This window comes from Notamacropus eugenii, chromosome 6 (genome assembly GCF_028372415.1).
Source record: "Notamacropus eugenii isolate mMacEug1 chromosome 6, mMacEug1.pri_v2, whole genome shotgun sequence".
NCBI classification, from domain to species: Eukaryota; Metazoa; Chordata; class Mammalia; order Diprotodontia; family Macropodidae; genus Notamacropus; species Notamacropus eugenii.
In genome coordinates this window covers 7136710-7157312 of record NC_092877.1, presented here as the reverse complement: position 1 = coordinate 7157312, position 20603 = coordinate 7136710, and the positions used below count along the sequence as shown (strand labels likewise).

At 45.0% G+C, this 20603-nt stretch overlaps 1 protein-coding gene across 2 annotated transcripts in view; it reads left to right on the top strand.

Annotated features, from left to right (window-relative positions):
• Window positions 1-2220: 2220 nt before the first annotated feature.
• EXT2 (exostosin glycosyltransferase 2) overlaps window positions 2221-20603 on the top strand; it is a 187108-nt gene continuing 168725 nt past the window's right edge. The window contains exons 1-3 of one of the 2 annotated variants that reach the window (XM_072618305.1): window positions 2221-2356; window positions 10219-10784; window positions 11661-11750. In XM_072618305.1, coding sequence (XP_072474406.1) covers window positions 10249-10784; window positions 11661-11750 — 626 coding nt within the window. In that variant the 5' untranslated portion in view covers window positions 2221-2356; window positions 10219-10248. Of the gene's footprint in view, window positions 2398-10218; window positions 10785-11660; window positions 11751-20603 lie in introns of both variants that reach the window. The other variant, XM_072618303.1, reaches the window with a different exon arrangement.

Sequence of the window (20603 nt, the reverse complement as noted above, 5' to 3'; positions counted from 1 at the left end):
ATGGGGCTCCATATACTGTTTTCTGAACTTTGTCCCCTGGCCATGTGACTCCATGTTCTCCTCTCATAGACCCTTCCCACACAACTCTTTGGGCCTGAGCATTCGTTTCTGATCTCTAACCTGGCCACCTAGGAATCACCTAGGAATGTGGAAAACAGAACTTTCTTGCTTCCCACAGAGGCAACACTTGGACCCTCTTTTCCTAGCTCTGAGATCAGCTTTCAAATACATTTTGGTTGCTGTCTTTTGTTTTTACATCCCTTAAATTCCCTCCTCTTTCCCTTCTTTGCCCTACCCTCAGCCATCCTGTATAACAAAAAGTCTGGGATCAGCTTTCTATCCACTAAGATAGATTTCCTCTCTGTCCATTCCAGCCTTTGACATTTTTTGAAAGTAAAATATAAGTATACGCATGTTGAGTCATGTAAATATAAACTTGATTTGGCTGGTGTGTGGCATGTATCCGATTCTGTCTGATCTGGTCCTTTCTAAGGAAAATCGTAGTTTCCCCTTTGTGGGAAGCTGGAGGAAGGCAATTGGCTGAGTCCTGGATCCTTTCTTTGTCAATTTCTAGGAGTATTGTGCTAGAATTATATCTATCCACCATATTTCAAAAATTGATAGTCTCAAGGTACAATACTTTGGTAGGGCCTAAGATAAGCACTGCTTTCTCTGGTAGCTCTCAAGGGGGAAAGTCATACTCATTCTCTCCAGCTTAGCTCCTTCCCATTAAACAGTGGTTACTCAAAAGAAACTGGGGAAATTATACAGATCAAAAGATCAGGGATGAGGTTTCAGTTTCCAAGGAGAGAGAATGGTTTTACCTAGGCAAATTCTCTCTTAGCATTCCCCAGGGTTTTTAGGTACTGGAAGGCAAGGGACATCTTGGGCGTGGTTTCTCACATGTCTGTGACTCCAGAAAGAATATTCTCCATCATTTAAAAGTATAAGCTTGCCTTTCTCAGCTGTCTCAAAGTCCACCAAGCACATCTGAAGAGATCCCTGTACTGCCTACAGAAGTCTGAAGTTGAGGTTCAGGGTTCTTTCATCCACTCAGCAGTCCATATTCCCTTAGATGCACCACATTGTAGGCAGAATCACAAGGCTCTCCATTTGGCGCTGTCCAACCTGAATGGGTGAAGATTTTGCATTTGAAATAAACGCGTAGCAGTTACTTTAACGGCTGAGTGGATGAGGAAAGGTTCTGTTTAGAAGCTGTGCTGGATTTGTTTCCAGAAGGGAGCCAGGGCTTCTGTGAATACGAGGGAAGTCAAAGGTGTTATTTCTTAATAGTAAGAGCATTTTCTAAGTGGTATCTTCTTTTGAGCTTTACATCAGCCTAATGAGTAGCTCCCCCCTCTTGCATTACCTCCCCTTTGTTAGAGACTCAGAGGAGTCGGAGGAGAGATGCGAACCCGGGTGTCACCAAGTCTAAGGCTCTCCGGCTTTGCTCCGTCCCACGGTACCATTTCAGGGTGGAGCTGGGAGGCCGAGTCTCCGCCGTGGTCCCTGAGCTAGGTCCTCAGACGAAGGATCTGCGTAGAGAAGACGGCCTCTGATCGTCCGACCCCTGGTGAGAGCGCTCCCAGAGGACGTGGGAGTGAGAGGAGCCTTCCTCGGGCCAGTCTTAGCTTCCCTCTGCCTCAGTCCCTTCATCTGCAAGACCTGGACGATGCTGATCCCTTCCTTACGGTCCCGCTACGCAGATAAGGGGCCTGGGCTCAGAAGGGGGCCGCGCTTGTCAGCGGTCACCAAAGACGGAGACGTGATATGCACTAGATATGTAACGTGTAGAAATTCGTACAATCCTGCGAGAGACACAGTATGAAACCCCGTATGAACCTACAATGAACATGGCATACAAAACGTACGTAAATACAGATTACACAGACGCGTACCCAGCTCCCGCGCCCAAGCGCAGACCGCGCCCAGCCTGCGGACCCCCTGCGGTGACGCCCGTCCGGACCCTCCCCCTCCCGGCAGGGGCCGCGGAAGGCAGAGAACAGAAATCCGGGACAGACGCCACCTGTCTCCGCGCTTGCGCAGATCGTGTCTTCCAGGGTTAGTTTCGTAGATCGGATTGCCGGCCTTCCAGGAGGGGGCAGACCTCGCTTTCTGATCAGCGAAACCCGCCTTGGCACCTCCGGGCCGCCAGAGGGCGCGCGCCCGCCCGGGCCGCTGGCCCCCAAGATCTTTGCTCCCGCATGCGCAGTTCGCCGCGCAGCCTGTCAGTGTCAGGGGGCGGGGCCTCCCAGGCGGTCCGCCGCTCTCTTCCTCAGCCGGCCCGGAACTGGAGGCGACCGCGGCCCGAAGCCCCGCGTCTTCGGCCTCTCGTCCCTGACCGGGGCATGAGGCGGTGAGGGAGCCCGGGGGCGCCGCGCGGGGCCTGAGGCGGAGGTGCGGCCGGGGCTGGGGCGGGGCGCCCCCCGGGGGGGAGGGGGATAGTGTGACCCCCAATGAGGGAGGGGGCTCAGGGGCTCTGTGCGCCCCCGGAGTGGGGGAGGGGGGATAGTGTGACCCCCAATGAGGGAGGGGGCTCAGGGGCTCTGTGCGCCCCCGGAGTGGGGGAGGGGGGATAGTGTGACCCCCAATGAGGGAGGGGGCTCAGGGGCTCTGTGCGCCCCCGGAGTGGGGGAGGGGGGATAGTGTGACCCCCCAATGAGGGAGGGGGCTCAGGGGCTCTGTGCGCCCCCGGAGTGGGGGAGGGGGGATAGTGTGACCCCCAATGAGGGAGGGGGCTCAGGGGCTCTGTGCGCCCCCGGAGTGGGGGATGGGGGATAGTGTGACCCCCCAATGAGGGAGGGGGCTCAGGGGCTCTGTGCGCCCCCGGAATGGGGGATGGGGGATAGTGTGACCCCCAATGAGGGAGGGGGCTCAGGGGCTCTGTGCGCCCCCGGAATGGGGGAGGGGGGATAGTGTGACCCCCAACGAGGGAGGGAGGTCAGGGGCAATGTGCGCCCCCAGAATAGGGGAGGGGGGATAGTGTGACCCCCAATGAGGGAGGGGGCTCAGGGGCTCTCCCAGAATGGCGGTGGGTATGATAGTGTGACCCCCCAATGAGGGGTGGGGAAGGGGGTGACGTGCCCCACCAGGAGAATGGAGGAAGAGCTATCTTTTACTCCTACAGCTCAGCCCCAAAAGACAGGGGAAGGGAGCTGGCAGAAAGTCCGATGGGAGAGGAAGGAAAGATGACAAAAGGGGCCCTACTGCTGCCCCAGCTTGGTTTTGGGAGGGGACTGACTCTGGATATTTGGAAAAGCACCCACCCCTCTTGTTTAAAGTGCAAGCATGCTCGGAGTTTGTTCACTTTCTCAAACATTTCCATTTCTCTCCCCTTTGCTCTCTCTCCTCTCCTGGTCTTCTGTTCCTTTCCCCAAATCTGTTTCCTTTAATCTCATCCCTGTCTTTCCTTAAACTCTTAGCCTGCCACAGGGATTTAGTAAGGTTTCCTTCTCAGTCTCAGCCACGCTGCCACTTTGACCTTTCCCTTCCTGTCATCCCTAACAGGGTTCCAGGTAGTTCATGCCCCTCCCACCTTGATGCTTGTTTCATCTTGCACTTAGTGTGATGCCTGACACATAGTAGGCAGGCAACATGCCGAACAATCTCTGTGATCCTGGAGGTACTAGGGAACCACTGGAGTTTGCTGAGTAAGGCTGTGATCTAGGCAGATCTACACTTTAGGAAAAATACTTTGACATCTTTCTAGAGGTGATCAAAGCCTGAACTAGGTAAGAGGCTGTGTGGCTGGAGATGAGAGGATATACATGAGAGATGTTGTGATGGCAGAAACAGTAAGATTTGGCAACAAACTGGATATGCAGGGTGAGTGAAGGATCAAGGATGACAGCATGATAGGGAGCCTAGGTAACTGGGAAGATACTAGGTAACTGGGGGCACTGGGGAAATTTGGAAGATAGAAAAGTTTGTGGTGAGGGGTGGTGAATGACTTTCTCTTTTGGTCATGTTGAATGTGAGATGGGTGCAGGATATCCAGTTAGAGAGGTCCAAAAAGCAGTTGGTGATGTGAGAGACTATTATCCCTTGAGACTTTGGGACAATAATTTCATTTCTGTGGCTCTCAGTTACTCCATCTGGAAGAAGAGGTGATTGGGTTAGATGACTGCTGAGGACTTCATGAAATCTGTGGTTCTGAGTTTTGATCTTGACTCTTATTGGAACAACAGGATTCCTGGCTTAATCTTAATTTGTAGATCCTAAATTCAGTTTTTAAAAGCAAATTAACTGGGTGGTTATCAACTTGGGGAAGTTTTAGAGCTGTAGTATTTTAAAGCCAAGATTTAGATCATGCTGGATTTGCAGTCAGAACACTGAAGTTTGAATCCTGGCCTTGTCACCCACTGGTAGGATGGGTGAATTAACCATTTAGCCTTTGGAGTCTAAGTGTCTCCACTTAACATGTACATATATACATATACACACACACATACCCATGTGCATAAACATACCAACACACATATAATATATACATACATATATGCCCATACACACCTACATATATAAATATATACATATGTATACATACACACACACACACACACACACACACATATATATATACACATACATACACATATATATGTATAGCCTGAAAGACCAAAGTCTCCCAGTGCATCCTAGGCCATCTCCAGTCATCCTGATAAATATCTGGTCACTGGACTCAGATGGCTCAGGAGGAGAAAGTGAGGTTGGTGACCTGCACAGTCCTCCCTCCCTCAAAACAAAGTCAAGTGCGAGTCATGTCTTCATTTCTCTGATGGCATGGTTTTCTTCAGCCATAAAGGACGAACGCAACGACAACTAATGTTGTAACGCACCAACCTCCTTCAGATTTGTTTTGGGGAAAGTATTTTGCAAACTATGAAAATAAGGACTGAACCTGTGGTTTCCTTGATACAGGGAACTCCTGGATAAGGAAACTCCCTCTACAAATGCAGATTGGCACCTTCTCTGCAATTTATAGTCTTAGAGAGTTGCCTGGAGTATTGAGTGACTTGTCCAGTGACTTGTCCAGGGTCACACAGACCATACGTATCAGGCATGGTCCTTGACCTCAGCTCCTCCTGATTTTGAAGCTGGCTCTAAATCCAGAAGTCTTTCCAGACTTTAAAGAATTTTATGTAATTGTGAGCTCTTGTTCACACTATCACCTGTTGTATTACAGGTGAGGAACCTGAGGCCTACAGTCAAGGTAACATGGCTAGTCGGTGGTAGAGCCATGACTCAAACTCAGAGGTCTTGACTCTGTCTTTAAGGTGTTGCTCTTACACAGATGCCATCTTGCCTGCTCCCAGGAAAAGGCCTCTAAACTTCTGATAGCCTAAAGGAAATTGTCTAAAATGATGGTTAATGAAAGCTTCACAAAAGATTGTTCATCACAATAGACACAGGCAGTCGACATTAGCCCCTATGTTGTGGTTGTTACAATATGTCCTTGGTTCAGTTTTCTCCATTTCCCACTTCCCTTGACTTCTGCCCTGAGGCTGATTACTTCCTTCCCTATTCCAAGGGCTGTTATAAATAATCAGATTCATATCTTTCATTCTTACCTTGCTTTAACATTGAAAGGAATGCATGCAGTGAAGTTGATCTACTTTTGAAGTCAATGCTGGAAAGAACTCTTGTTTCATAAGGTCGTTCCTGTCTTCCTAGAGATGGTATTTGCTGCCTCTTTTCACATTAGAAGTATTGTCGTGCCTTTATTTGTGTGCTTGTCTAATCCCCTCAATCTTACGAAGATTCAGGTTTTGATTTGAAAACCAGTATTTTATATTGTGGAGTGAAAAGAACACACCTTTAATGAGCGTGTGCAGAGCCATCCCTACTTTTCATGCTTTTCCTTACATTTTAATAGTGTCCTCACAACTGGGCAGAGGGACCTGTTGGTTCTTTCATAGGGAGCTGGAGGAAGAAGGTGCTGTTATTTGAAACGCTGGACTAAGAAATATGTCATGATCCAAAGCCTTTGGGAAATATTCAGGCAGATTCTTGGAGTAAGTAACTCCAGGAAGAGACCATTTCATTTTATCTAGGCAATAGTGCAAGGACAAATGACAGACTTTTCCAGTGACTCAGTGCCTGGCAACTAGTCAAGTGATTCTTGTGTTTTGTCAGGGCAGGTTTGATTGTTTAACAGGCGATGAAGTTTATAGCACTTGATGAAGTGGATAGGTGTTGTGAAATTCTTCTCATTTTGAACCAGGGCACCTGGGGTGGTATTAGCAGTAGTGATCAGTTAGGAGCAGAGGGACATATCTCCAGGGCTGCCCTCCATTGGGAAACTGAATGAAAGGGAGAGGGGTGTGTGTGTGTGTGTGTGTGTGTGGTGTACCAGCAAGGGGAGAGTAGTCTTGGTGAAAGTTATTGTCTTTGACTCTTTGGAAGTATCGTTTCTACTCCAGTGGAGGAGATGAGCAGAGAATTAGCCCAGCATCCTGTATCTTGCTCATTTGTACACTCCTCGATAGAACTGGAAAAGACAGAAGCCTGATTTAGTCTGGCCTCTTTCATATCCAAGACTGAATGGCACTCACAGCTGCACCTTCTGCACACATCCTCCTAGCCTAAAGTATTGATTTGATCTCCTCTTTTTTGGTGCCATCTCTGTAGCTTGTGTTTGCCTTTTCCGCTACTAACTCTATCATTTGACTAACTTCTCCGTATCCTCTGTACACACGATTATTTACATATTGCCTCCCCTACTAGACTGTGAGCTCCCTGAGGTCAGGGACACCGCTTCTGCTTTTCTCTGCTTCTCCAGCACTTAGTGGACCCTGGCACATATTAAGGTCTTAATAAATACTTGTTGATTTGCTGACTATTGTACTTTTTTCTTCTTGCATATTCTTTTTTTTTTAAATTAAATTTATTTATTTAACTTTTAACATTCATTTTCACAAAATTTTGGGTTACAAATTTTCTCCCCTTTTATCCCCTCCCCCCCCAAACACCAATCATTCTAATTGCCCCTATGACCAATCTGCTCTCTCTTCTATCATCCCTCTCTGCCCTTGTCTCCGTCTTCTCTTTTGTCCTGTAGGGCCAGATAGCTTTCTATACCCCTTTACCTGTATTTCTTATTTCCTAGTGGCAAGAACATTACTCGACAGTTAATCCTAACACTTTGAGTTCCAACTTCTTTACCTCCCTCCCTCTCCACCCCTTCCCTTTGGAAGGCAAGCAATTCAATATAGGCCAAATCTGTGTAGTTTTGCAAATGACTTCCATAATAGTTGTGTTGTATAGGACTAACTATATTTCCCTCCATCCTATCCTGTCCCCCATTACTTCTATTCTCTTTTGATCCTATCCCTCCCCATGAGTGTCGACCTCAAATTGCACTCTCCTCCCCATGCCCTCCCTTCTTTCATCCCCCCCACCCTGCTTGTCCCCTTATCCCCCACTTTCCTGTATTGTGAGATAGGTTTTCATACCAAAATGAGTGTGCATTTTATTCTTTCCTTTAGTGGAATGTGATGAGAGTAGACTTCATGTTTTTCTCTCACCTCCCCTCTTTATCCCTCCACTAATAAGTCTTTTGCTTGCCTCTTTTATGAGAGATAATTTGCCCCATTCAATTTCTCCCTTTCTCCTCCCAATATCTTTCTCTCTCACTGCTTGATTTCATTTTTTTTTTAAGATATGATCCCATCCTCTTCAATTCACTCTGTGCACTCTGTCTCTATGTATGTGTGCGTGTGTGCATGTGTGTGTGTGTAATTCCACCCAGTACCCAGATACTGAAATGTTTCAAGAGTTATAAATATAGTCTTTCCATGTAGGAATGTAAACAGTTCAGCTTCGCATATTCTTTAATAAGTAATTTTCAGGGAAACTCTATGGTACAGTTAATGAGCTGTGTTATATGAACATCAATCTGTAGGATTTTCTTAAATTGGATTTTTAGGATTTCAGGGTGGGCTCATCTTATTCAGCACCTTCATTTTACTGAGACCCAGAGGGGTTCAAAGGGTATGAGGCACTGTGCTGGGTGGTATACAGAGAGCCTACCCTTCTGAGGAAAATGAAGAATGCTGTTCTCATGGTATTGTCAAGCTCTCCTAAGACCATAGATTTGTAGCTGGAGTGGATGGTCATCTTGTTTTACAGATGAGAAAACTGAGGCCAAGAGAGGGTAAGTGACTGGTGAAGGCCACACAGAAACGAAGTGGTGGAGCTGTGATTTGAGCCTAGGTCCTAATATAATGTGATCTGAAGAGAGCCAGTAACTAGGAGAATCATGAAAGGCTTCACTGAAGATTTGACCCCTGAGCTAGGTCCAGAATGAGAGCTGGAGGAAATGGGGGAGGGCATCCCAGACAGTGGGCATAGGGGGAGGGGATGGAAGCTGGACTTGAAGGAAGAGCTGGTAGTCCAGTATATAATGAGTAGTGATGAAACAGACTAGAAAGCTGGGGTGGAGTTGGATTGTGGAGAGCCTTGACTGGATGCCAGGCTAAGGGGCTGTATTTTATCCTAGGGGGACCAGAAAGTCATGATCAGAAAGAGGAGAGATTGAGGTACAGAGAACCATTGGGAAGCTATTGAGATAATCTAGCTGGTGAGGGGGACTAGATAAAGATGATAGCAAGGATTTGACACATGCCTTGATACCTGTGAGAGAGTGATGGTGGAGGTGGAAGGGACAGTACTTGGGACCTGATTGTGTCTGGGGTGGGGAGGGTGAGGGAAAGAAAAACCTACCCAGGATGACTCTGCGGTTACAAACTTAAGTGACAAGGACAATTGTGGTGCCCTCTATGGAAATAGGGAGATTTGGAAGGTAAATGAAGGCATTTAGTTTTGAACCTGGTGAATTGAGATACTAAGGGGATGTTAGTCAATCAGTCTGCATTTATGAAGGGCAAAACTGTCCTTGCTCTCAAGGAGGCAGCATGTACATATGTAAGTGTAAAGAGAATGAAATATATAGAGAAGTCACATCCTATACAGTGAGTCCGGCATAAGTTAAGAGAGAACCCGGTTCTCTCCCCAGAGTCATAGAACATCCTTGTAAATCTCAGTGGACTAGATTGTCCCAGTGCATGGAGCTCTGGGTCTGCAGTTAGGAAGACCTGACTTCAAGTCTGGTCTTAGACCCCATGTGACCCTGCGCAAGTCACGTCATCTGCCTCAAGTGTAAAAAGAAGATAATAATAGCACCCGTACTCTCAGCCTTGTTGGGAGGATCCAATCAGAGAACATTTGTAAACGTTAGCACTAGCGCCGTGCCTGGCTGGTAAGAGTTACATAAATGTTGGCTATTCATATAAATATGAACTGTACTTATTGTTAGCCTTCTTGCCCTGCATGTGTTAGGCAGGAGATTTCTTTCTGATGAATAAACTGTAATCAGGGAGGAAGTGAGGGTCAGCTTCTACCTTAAAAAAGATTTCAGTGGGCAATTAAAGGGTCTTTCTGCTTCCTGCTCTGGGCAATGATTTTATTACTTATTACTCTTCAGGGCAGGCCAGGGTTCCTTTGTTATAAACTCTGAAAATGTATTTCAGTTGCTGAGAAGGAACACCCCTTAGCAATAGCCTCTAATCTCTTTGTCCAAGGAGGTCCCAGTTTGTGAAAGGTGAGGAAGGAGAATGATATATCCCTTCTCACACATTCCCTCATTTGGTCTTTAGAACCATATTGTGAAGGGATGTAGCTTAGTATCGCCCTTCCTATCTGACGTAAAGAAACCAGGGCAAGTGGAATGATGGAAAGATGATCAGATGTGGAATCAAAGAACCTGACCCTGAATCCTGGCTCTTCCCTTTACTCCTTGGGGGGTGAAGGGAGAGTCACTCCACCTTTCCCAGACTCAGTTTTCTTTCCTATAAAATGAGGGATTTTGATTACCAAGGTTCTTTCCTGCTCAAAATTCTGTGATTCTGTGGTGCTCAAAGGACACATAGCTAAGCAAGGTCTTCTATACATGTCGAGGGCTCTTTTCACTAGACTGTGGGATAAAAAAGTGACTGTATTTTATTCATTTTCTATTTACCTGCATATCAAAGCCCCCAAATTTACCTCAAAAGCACGTTTTTTTTTTTTTACAGTCCTTTTTACAAGCTGAATCTCAAATTCTGTTTATTTCAACAACTTCAAAGATAGATGTGGGCTTCTGAGAAGCTGAGTGCCCTGTTCAGTCTCTTCAGTGTTCTCATGCATTTGCTCATTTTTGTTCTTGTTTTTGGCTTCCAGGAGTGCGAGGAAGAGGCTGTCGGAGTCAGTATGTGTGCGTCGGTCAAGTACAACATCCGGGGTCCTGCCCTCATCCCAAGAATGAAGACAAAGCACCGTCTCTACTATATCACCCTCTTCTCAGTTGTTTTACTAGGCCTCATTGCCACTGGCGTTTTCCAGTTTTGGCCCCATTCCATTGAGTCTTCAAGTGACTGGGCAGTGGAGAAGCGCAGTGTCCACGATGTGCCAGTAGTCAAGCTGCCTGCTGACAGTCCCATCCCAGAGCGGGGAGACCTCAGCTGCCGAATGCATACCTGCTTTGACGTCTACCGCTGTGGTTTCAACCCAAAGAACAAAATCAAAGTGTATATTTACTCATTGAAAAAGTACGTCGATGACTCTGGGGTACCAGTCAGCAACCCCATTTCCCGGGAGTACAATGATCTGCTCACAGCCATTTCCGACAGTGATTTCTACACAGATGACATCAACCGGGCCTGCCTCTTTGTGCCATCTATAGATGTGCTCAACCAGAAGACGCTGCGCATTAAGGAGACGGCTCAGGCATTAGCTCAACTTGCCAGGTACTTGGCCTAGCTCCTAGAAATAATAAATCTATGACTCCCACCTAAATCTCTTTACCCCAGGTTCAGGCCCTTTTCCAGTCCTTATCTCTGGGTATTGCCTCTTGAAGTGTGAAGGACCAGGGACCATGGGGTTAGCTGGATGCTCCCTCATCATCCTGTTGCAGGTTTTGGGTTTGGGCTGGTTGATGTCTGACGGCAGTCAACTCTCTGCATCTCCCCTACCCAAGGGAGATGGGGAGTGCTACTGCCTGATGACTCATGAGCAGAGAAAGGGCTGGTGCTTGCCCTTAACCCTTGTGGTTGGAAGCAGCAGCTTTTTGGAAGTAGCTGGAAGGAGACAGTCATGACAAGTGGACCATGTACTATTTATGCTGTGGGAGTGGCCAACTGAAGCCAGGCTTTCTACTTTTTTATGGGCAATTACACATCTTTATTATACAGCATGCTTTTTAAGAAGCATATCATTTCTGTATGTTTCTGAGCTGTCCTCCTTGGCTCTCTTTCCTTCTGTCCTCTCCTGTGCATTTGGGAAAATGCCCTCAGTGACTCCTTTCTTTTCTTTGGAGAAGCATTTGTTAAGTGCTGACTCTGTACCAATCAGACCAGCCTAGCCCTTGTACACATCACTTTGTATAGTCTAGGAGCAAGCAAGGATGTGAACTGCAGGTAAAACCTGAGTGTCTTAAAGGAGACTTTCTTCATATACATGTGTGCTTGAGGGCACCTGAAAGACACCTCCTGGGATGGTGGGATTCCCAGAATGAACTCTGCTCATTACTGAGTCCCTTTTTGGGCTGGGGCCATGGTGCTATTGGTAACTCTTTGCTTCCTACTAATTAACATTCAAAATCTCCTGCCTCTTTTTTTTAATAGGTGGGATCGAGGCACAAATCAGCTGTTGTTCAACATGTTGCCTGGGGAACCTCCAGATTATAATACAGCCCTGGATGTTCCCAGAGACAGGTAGGTAACCTTTGGCTCTTCTCTATGGTAGGTCACTGAAAATCCATAGCAAGTGAATGGTGTAATTTCTACTGTTTACTAGAATCTGTTGGCCTATACCTTTCTTCCCCATGAAAGAAACTACCCTTAAGAGAGCTTAGATTAGGAATTTTTAAACTAGGGTCTGTAGACAGGTTTCAGAGGGTCTGTGAACTTGGATGGGGAAAAAAAAATCACTAACTTCTAATTGAAATTTAACATTTCCATCAATTATCAGTTAAAAAAACCCTATTATTCTGAGAAGGGATGTATTTGTTTCACCAGACTGCCAAAGGGGTCTGTGACACAGAAAAGTTTAAGACCCTTTGGCTTAGATGTTGTTGGGTACCAGTGCAAAAGTCCTTTGGAGATCAAGCTGGAGCTTTGATGGGAAGTGGACTGGAGCAGAAGTACCTGGGAAGAGCTTCTGAGGGTGGGACCTGTGGTGGCAGCTAAAATTTTACTTCTTCCAAAGGACACATCGATTAGGTCCTGAGTGACTGCCCAGTAACTACCCAGTCACATTGGCTCTACCCTGGTTATTAGTCTCCTTTTTTAGTAATTGTGATATAACAGTGGTACTCAAATGGATCTGGGTTCTATTTGACATAGATATTCCCCCTCCAAGATGGAGATCCATCACCTGTCCATGCCTGCCTGTCTCGTGTGATTCTTATCCTTTCCCTTCCATAAGTTCACTTGGAGGAGATCACCTTATGTAGAGGGGGCTTTTCTTCTGCTTGACGTTTTGTGGCTAGCAGTGGAGCCCGTGGGCTGATAAACTCATAAACAGTTCACCTTCTTCTCTGTTTTTGTATATTTGTGGCATCTGGTTGTTCTTTGTAGTTCATTTTGTGTTCCTTTTTGCTCACCCTCACCATAAATTGTCTCTCCATGCTTTTTTCAGTGATGCACAATTTTAATTCTTCAGAGACCATAGTATTCCATGACTTGCAGTCATACTGGTAATAAAAAGATGAGCCTGGATTTAAGAGAGAAGTTTGGGATCATTAAAGGAGTTCTGCCATTTCCCATAGACAATCCATTCTGCTCCCTTCCTCTTTTGTCCTGGTCTCCATTCCTCCATTTTCAGTGTCTGTCCAGTGTAAATATACTGGTGGGCAAGCTCTATAGGTTGCCTGCCTAACTGTGTTTTTAAATCTGGACAATAGCTACTCTTCATCCACTCAGTTTTTCCTGTGTAGATATTTAGGCCATACTATTATACCTGACAAATACTAATTAACCCTAACATTTACAAATATGAAGAACAGAATGAGGCTTGTACATGAAATTTCTCATCTAAATTACAAAGTTTGTCCTTTTAAAAAATATGCAATAAATTCAGTATGTTTTAAAGCTATACTGCTTGTCTATACCTCCCTCCTGTCCTCCTTTTGTTCTCATCTGTAGGTTTTTAAAAATGCTTCAATGATCCTTTTTTTTTTTTTTGGACATCCTCACTCCACTTCCCATCCTCCCTGCAATTAAAAAAAAAACCATACACACCCTTCTTTGTGAAAAATAAAATAACCTATCAAACAAAAAAAAATTCCACACGTTAGTCATGTCTGAAAATATGTCACACCTTGCCTCTTGCATCTTGCATCCATCCCCTTGCTGTAGGAGGTAGGTAGCGTGCTTCATCATCATTGCCTTTGAATTGTGGTTGGTTGTCACAGAGTTCTTACATCTGTCAGGATTGTTTTCCTTTCCAGTGCTGTCATTGTGTAAGTTCTGGTTCCACTCACTTCACTCTGCTTTAATTCTCTCTGAGTCCATCTGTTTCATAATTTCATAACATTCCGTTAGATTTACATACCATAACTGAATGATTTTGATGTGCAATTGGAAACACCATGTTGTACAAGAGCTCTTAAGGAAATGTTGTTATAGCTAAAAGAGTGGACATACCATGGGATCTGATAACAAGTTGATGTCTACGTTAGACCTTTCCTAATGCATTGTGGGCAGCAGTAAGAGGGATGATCATGGGAGACACTGAGAAAACTCAGATAAGCTCCTTCTTGGCTTCTGTGTTTTTTCCAGTAAGAAGATTTGGATTAGGAAGAATAGGGCAAAAAAAAATTAGCAGAGATTGAAAACCCAAGACAAGTGAAGAAGTAAGGCAGCACTGGCCACTCTCCGTGAGTTCAGATTGTCCCACCTGGACCAATGCCATCATGAGGAAAGGCCAGCAGGCATGGCTGGCAATCATCTGGAAAGATTCTTTGGAAAGAAACAGAAGAAGAGAAGAAGGCAGATAGCTCTGTTTTCAAGAAAAGGGAAGAGTGAAGTGGGAAAATGAGAAACCAGTGAGCTTGCTAATACTGCTGGGCAGATATTGAGAACATAGTAGGAAGGGGGAGTAGATTGATTGGTTAGTTGAGGGATGCTGAGCTTTCTCACGCTGTGCTTGTGGATACAACTAGGCTAGATGTTAGTATAGTTAGATGGCTTGGGAACTGGTTGAATGACTGGACCCAAAAGGACGAATGTCAGCTTGAAGGGATGCCTCTAATTGAATCCCCTTGACATCTGTCCTTGGCCTCGATTGCTGCTCAATTAATTTTATCAGTGACTTGAATAGAGGCATAGATGGCATGCTTATCAAATTTGTAAATGACATAAAATTGGGAGGAAAAGTGAATGGCATATGCATAAAAGATCTTGAGAGGTTAGGATTATTGGGCAAAATGAATAAGATGAAATTGAATAGGATTAAATGTACAATTTTGCACTTTTCTTCTGAAAATCTGCTTTGTGAATAGAACCCTGGTTTTGGAGGGGAACCTCGGAGACCATCGAGTCTAAGCTGTTATTCTGTCTTGAATATAATAACAATAACAAATACCATTTCTTCCAATTTTCCCAAGTTCTCACCCTACAAGAGTCTATGAGGGAAGAAGCTGAATGATTACAAGATCATAGAGGCACAGCTAGACAGCATGGAAGATGGAAAAATCTTCCTGGGACTACCTTCAATTTTGAGACTATAGGAGTCATGGGAAGTTCCACTATTCCCTCCTTGGGTTGGACTACATCTGAAGGATTGCGTCCACTTCTGGGCATCATATTTTAGGAAATGCTGTCGGTCTTCCAGTTGGGCCCCTCATCTCTCCTCCTCCACCTGAGAATGAAATTCCACCCAGGGAGTCACTGAGGACTTTTGTAGGCCAGCTTTAGCCTTACCTTGCTCAGTCCTAGGTACTTCAAGGACTTCTTTAGCCATGCCACTGAGCATATGCCACCCTCCTCCAGCTCTTCCCCTCTTCTTGATGTGTGAACTTCACCCCATTAGAATGTAACCCCAAGGCAGGGACTGACTGACTTTCTTCTTTTTTTCTAGTCTCCCTAGCACTTAGCACAGGGCCTGATACGCAGTAAGGGTTTAAAAAAATGTCTGCTGTTTTTATTTTTCTATTTCTCTATCTCTCTGTTTATCTAGGAAAGAGAGAAGCTAGAATACACGTAGAAGCAGGAGATCAGGTTGTGAGGAGATTGGAGAATGCTTCATGCAAGGCAGAACTAGAACCTGTGGGTGGAAGTCACAAAGAGGCATACTTTGGTTTGGTGTCAGGAAAGGGTCACTGACAATGGGAGCTCCCCAGAGGAATAGGCCAGCTTATGAGGTGTGGGTACCCTCTTTGCTACAGGGCTTCAGGTGGGGGCTAGATGATCCCTCAGTGCAGCTGTGTACAGTAGAAGACCTTGGAGGCCCCTTCTGGCACTTAGAGTCTGTGATTCTATGACTCCAGGTTTGCGTTGGCTCTGTCAGATGAGTGCATGCTGACATTCAAGGAGGTTTGGTTGGGCTCTGTCAGCAGAATGTAAATCTTATCTCAGGACTTGCCAACAAGTATCAGAAAGGCCCACCACTGCAGGGAGACTCAGCAATTCCTGAAGATGATGGACTAAAGAAGGAGCAGATTGAAATCTGTACCAGTGGAGGAAGCACCTCTACCTCTGTCCTGCAGAAGGAAGGAGGAGGAGGAAGAAAAAAGGAAAAGGGTTAGTAGTAGTTGTCATTGTAGCCACCGGGACAAGAATAATCGTCACCTTTTACATACCAAGAGTTTGCAAAGCACTTTACCATGATTGTCTCATTTGATCCTTACAACGACCCTGGGAGGTGGTGTTACAGAAGAAGAAACTGAGGCAGCAAAGGTAAAGTGACTTGTGCAGGGTCCCACAGCTGGTTAAATGAGACCAGATTTGAACCCCTGATTCTAGGCCAGGCGCTCTGTCTATTCACTGGGCCACCACAACGCCTCAGTAATCTTAAGGTCAATGCATTCTGTATCATGCTGTGGGTGGAGTGGAGGGGGAGAAGGCTCAGAGGGGAAGTAACTTGCCTGAGGCCTCATAACCAGTAAAGGGTCAGAGGCTGGATCCTTGGACCCAAGTGTTCTGACCCCAAACCCAGCCCTTTCCCCTGTTTCTCTTTTCCTTCCAAAAGTAACCCCCACAGATAACCTGTGCAGAAATCAGGGGCTAATGTCTCAAAGCTCATCCAATTAAAGAGACTGAAAAAACTGGGGATAGGAAACTGTTGCTTCAGGGTCAGTTTGGATTCCTTGGGCCCACTGCATACTCAACATCCCTTTGTGGCTAGGACTGACATGTGGGGCTCAGCCAGGCCTGGAGGGGGCAGACATGCTGCCATGGTTTCCAGGCACTTGTTTTTGTTATTATTTTCTTATTGAATACCCTTGAACGTTGTTACAGATTGGCTGTGTTTCCTGGGCCTCCTTGACCATGATCATATAATAAGTAACGGCCTTCCTATGCTTTACCCTCCCCATTTTTCTTTTTCTTTTTTAGTGAATGCCTTTTGTTTTAATGTCACAGTTATTTCTTCCTGTCTCTCCCTTTTTCCCTCCTCTAACCAATGAGTTTTACCTTGTAACAAAAATTTTAAAAGAAAGAAAAATGCAGTTCAGCCAGATCAGCCAACACATTGACAGTATCCAGGAACTTATACAGAATTCCACACCCATGGTCCCCCATCTCTACAACATCGATGCCTGTTCTTATAAAGAAGGATACTGACTTCACTGTTTAAAAGAACTCTAATTTCACCTTTGTGAATTCTTCCTCCGTTGTGCCCCTCATACCTTAGTAGATGGCTTGATAAGTTGTCATTGCTGAAAAAACATGTATTATGTCGTGGCTAGCCCTTGGCTGAAGGTCTTTGCTGAGCCAAGCCCAGTTGACCCTTGGACAATGGGCGTGCAGTTGCACTGAGTCTATACATAGCACCCTCCTTGCTTGTAGAAGCCAAAGCTTGGCTTCTCTGCTGTTGCCTTTGGAGATCCAGGATTATATTTGTGCCCCTGGAACCATTAGGCTTTTAGAGGGCAGTATCTGAGGAGGGGATAGCAACTTGAAAAAGGCCCCCCTACTCCCACCCTGTAACCCCGATTGGCCCCTCTCAAGGGATGAAATTTCTGTTCTCCTCCACCTTCTGTGCATCTAGCCATATTGTATAAAATAAGCAGGTAGGTACTGCAGTCTCACTTCCTGGAAATAATGTAAAGGGAGAGTATTAGCTCACCTGCCTTGAGGAAAAGGGCCATGGATTACTTATCATTTATCAATCTGCCTTATTTTTAAAAAAATGATGTGTCAGGGATTTATTCAGAAGAGCAACTTTTAGGGGTCAACATGGATTTAATCAGATTTTTAACTTCTCCACTGATATCTTCAGTTCTGTATGATGATTGTTAAGGCTCCAAATGATGACTCAGAAACCACTCAAGATCTTCAGTAATCTGATAAATTTTCAGTTAAACTCACTATCCTTGATTTACCAAGTTAGTAAAATTTTAGAAAGATTTTTAAAATCTAGGGTTCAAAAGGTTAAAATGGGAGGTAGCCAGGTGGCACATTGGATAGAGAACAGGACTTGGAGTCAAGAAGACCTGAGTTTGAATGTTGTTTAGATACTTTCCAGCTGTGTGACCCAGGGAAAGTCACTTAACCCTGTTGTCTTTCTGTGCCTTGATTTCTTCATCAGTAAAATGGGGATGAATGCCTCTTTCACAGTTGTTGTGAGACAGCTTTGCAAACCTTAAAACACTACATCAGTGCTAGCTTGCTGTTCATTCATTGTAGGCCTGTCCCACTTTTCATGACCCAAAGATCCTGGAGAAGTTTGCCATTTCCTTCTCTAGCTCATCTTACACACGAGGAAACTGAAGCAAATAGGATGAAATGACTTGCCCAGGGTCACCCATTAAGTGTCTGAGGCCAGATTTGAACACATGAAGGTGAATCTTCTTGACTTCAGGCCTGGCACTCAATGCACTGTGCCATCTAGCTGCCCATCAGTGCTGCTGCTGCTGCTGCTGTTATTATTATTATACCTGAATTCATTGGAACCCATTTTCCTCTTGCATTCTAGGGAGTGAGGTTTTTATTGCAGCTCTCCACCAGTTTTTATTCCATTCTCTATTTGAATCCGTACGTGGGGCTATTCAAAATGGCCCCAGAACACTTCTCAGCCTCTCCATTGTCATTGTCTTCTCCTTAGGACCACCCACAGTACATGGCACATAAGCACTTAGGAATGTTTAATGAGAGAATGTATATTGATTCATAAATATACATTAACTCAAGACCTTGAGCTGGAACCGAACTTAGAAGGCAGCTAGTCCTGCTCCCCCATTTTATAGATAAGGAAAATTGACCCTGGCTGGGGTGACTTGCTCAAAGTCTTTGTGACAGACTGAGACTAGAGTTTATTGGCTTCAGTCAAGATTTCTCTTACAGCTTCTCAAGGGGTGGTTGTAAGAGTTAAGAAATGTTGTGTTTGAATTTAGAAACTGAGCACTGCCCTTCATGGGGGTACTGCATACTCTGGAAAGCAGCAGGGACCTCTCTGAACCCTCTACCTGCCAGCAACAATCTGGCTAAAAAGAGGCTCCCAGCCCCAAAGTGGGAAAGTCACTGATCTGTAGAGGGCAGTCAAACCACACGCACTCTCCCTTGGAGGAGCACATCCCCAGCACATCCTCAGATCGCTGGCCTCCCTCCCAAGGCCTGTTGGCTTCTGAATGGGCTACTTTATTATGGATTTGGTTGTTGTGGAATGTGAAACACTTGGGGAGACCGAGCTGGAAAAGAAAAGAGCTGTTAGAAAAGCAGTGTCTTTACCTCCTGCTTCTGTATTTGTTTTTGCAAAAGCTTGAGCTCTGTTTGGCACATTATTGTCGATATACTGTATAGATGTGAATGGGAGATCAATTTCATTTTTATCAGGCACACATGTTAAATAGAATTTCATATTATGGCAAGGGGATGTCAGGTAAACAGAGCTTACTTTGTTCCTGTTAATTACTGGTAATTAATGGTAAGGTTCCCAAAAATGTAATAATATTTCTTATACACACACACATGCACATAATCATTGGCTTCCAAATGGTGAGTGATGAATCATTTTATTTCATCTCATATGGAAAGTTTTATCTTGCAGCCCAGATTGGCTTCTGAATTGGGGAATGGTCGGTAGTAATTGTTAAATTTTCTGATAGCTCCAGATTCAAAATTGGCATGATCTGGGAATGAGAAAAACCCAGTTAACAGGGAGTGATGCCTTAGGTCCTTCATTTCTGTGTGCTCAGGTCTCCTTCTGTGCTAATGGTCTGTGAATCTTCAGTGAGAGCCTCTACCCAGTAAGTACCACGGTCAGGATTGAAGGAGAAGAAGCCTGTCCCCTTGGTGGCTCTGTCCTTTGCTGGCTTAGGCAAATCCACTGATCTTACTTGGTATAGCTTTCACCACTACTGCTGCTGCTTTGTGTTTTTATGGGGTTGTTAGTGGGGCAGTTTTCAGGAGCTAATCTTAATATACCCCTGTAGGGTAAATAGAAGTCTGTTGGTTTAAATCAGGGGTGGTCTCAAGGCCGCATGTGGCCCTCTATATCCTCGAGTTTGGCCCTTTGACCGAATCCAAACTTCACAGAACAAATCCCCTTAATAAAAGGATCTGTTCTGTAAAACTTGGACTCAGTCAAAAGGCCAAACCTGAAGACCTAGAAGGCCATCAGTTCCTCACCCCTGGTTTAAATAAATTTGTTTGGTGGAATTTTGAATTTATGGAATTGAAAAGATAGGGCATAAATTCTTTTTAAAGACCTTGATACCTTGAACTTAGAAATTTTTAGACTGGATTATATCATATAATAGGAGGCAGCTGAGTATGAAATTACAAGATAACTCTGTTAGGCATTGTAAATACCCCTGTAAGAGAGGAAGTGATCTAGGAGTGTTGAGTTAAAAGGTACCTCGTCATGGAAGAGTTCCCATCATCTGAGGAATGAACCACGGACTGGGGAGAGACTGGAGGGAGCCCAGCCTAGGCAAAAGATTTGGACAATAATATGCAGCCTGCCTTGAGGCTGAGGGCCGTGAGACGTTAACTCCATCACCACACCAAATTAAGTGTTTATTTCACTATTAGAACATTTTGAAAGTAATTCAAATTGTATACTTCACTTCAAGTTACTTTTCAAAAGTAAAAAATAAATATCTAAAAAGCTTAGGAATCCTACAAAGATGATGAGATGAATGGGAAACTGATTGAGAGAGTGTCAGTATTGTGAAACATAAAAGAGGGGCTTCCTTTGAAACAGCACAGACAGCGCACATGCTGCACACTTGGTCTTCTTCAGCTCAGTAACACACCTAAAAATGACTTAAAACTGGGCTCTCCTAGAATTCTTTCTTTGGGTGCTTCACTTGGTATTTAGAACTCACCGAGCTCTCCTATTTTGCTGCACGTAAAAATTTCTTATGTTTTAAGTTTTGAATTCTGTCGGTTGACCTTTCTTCC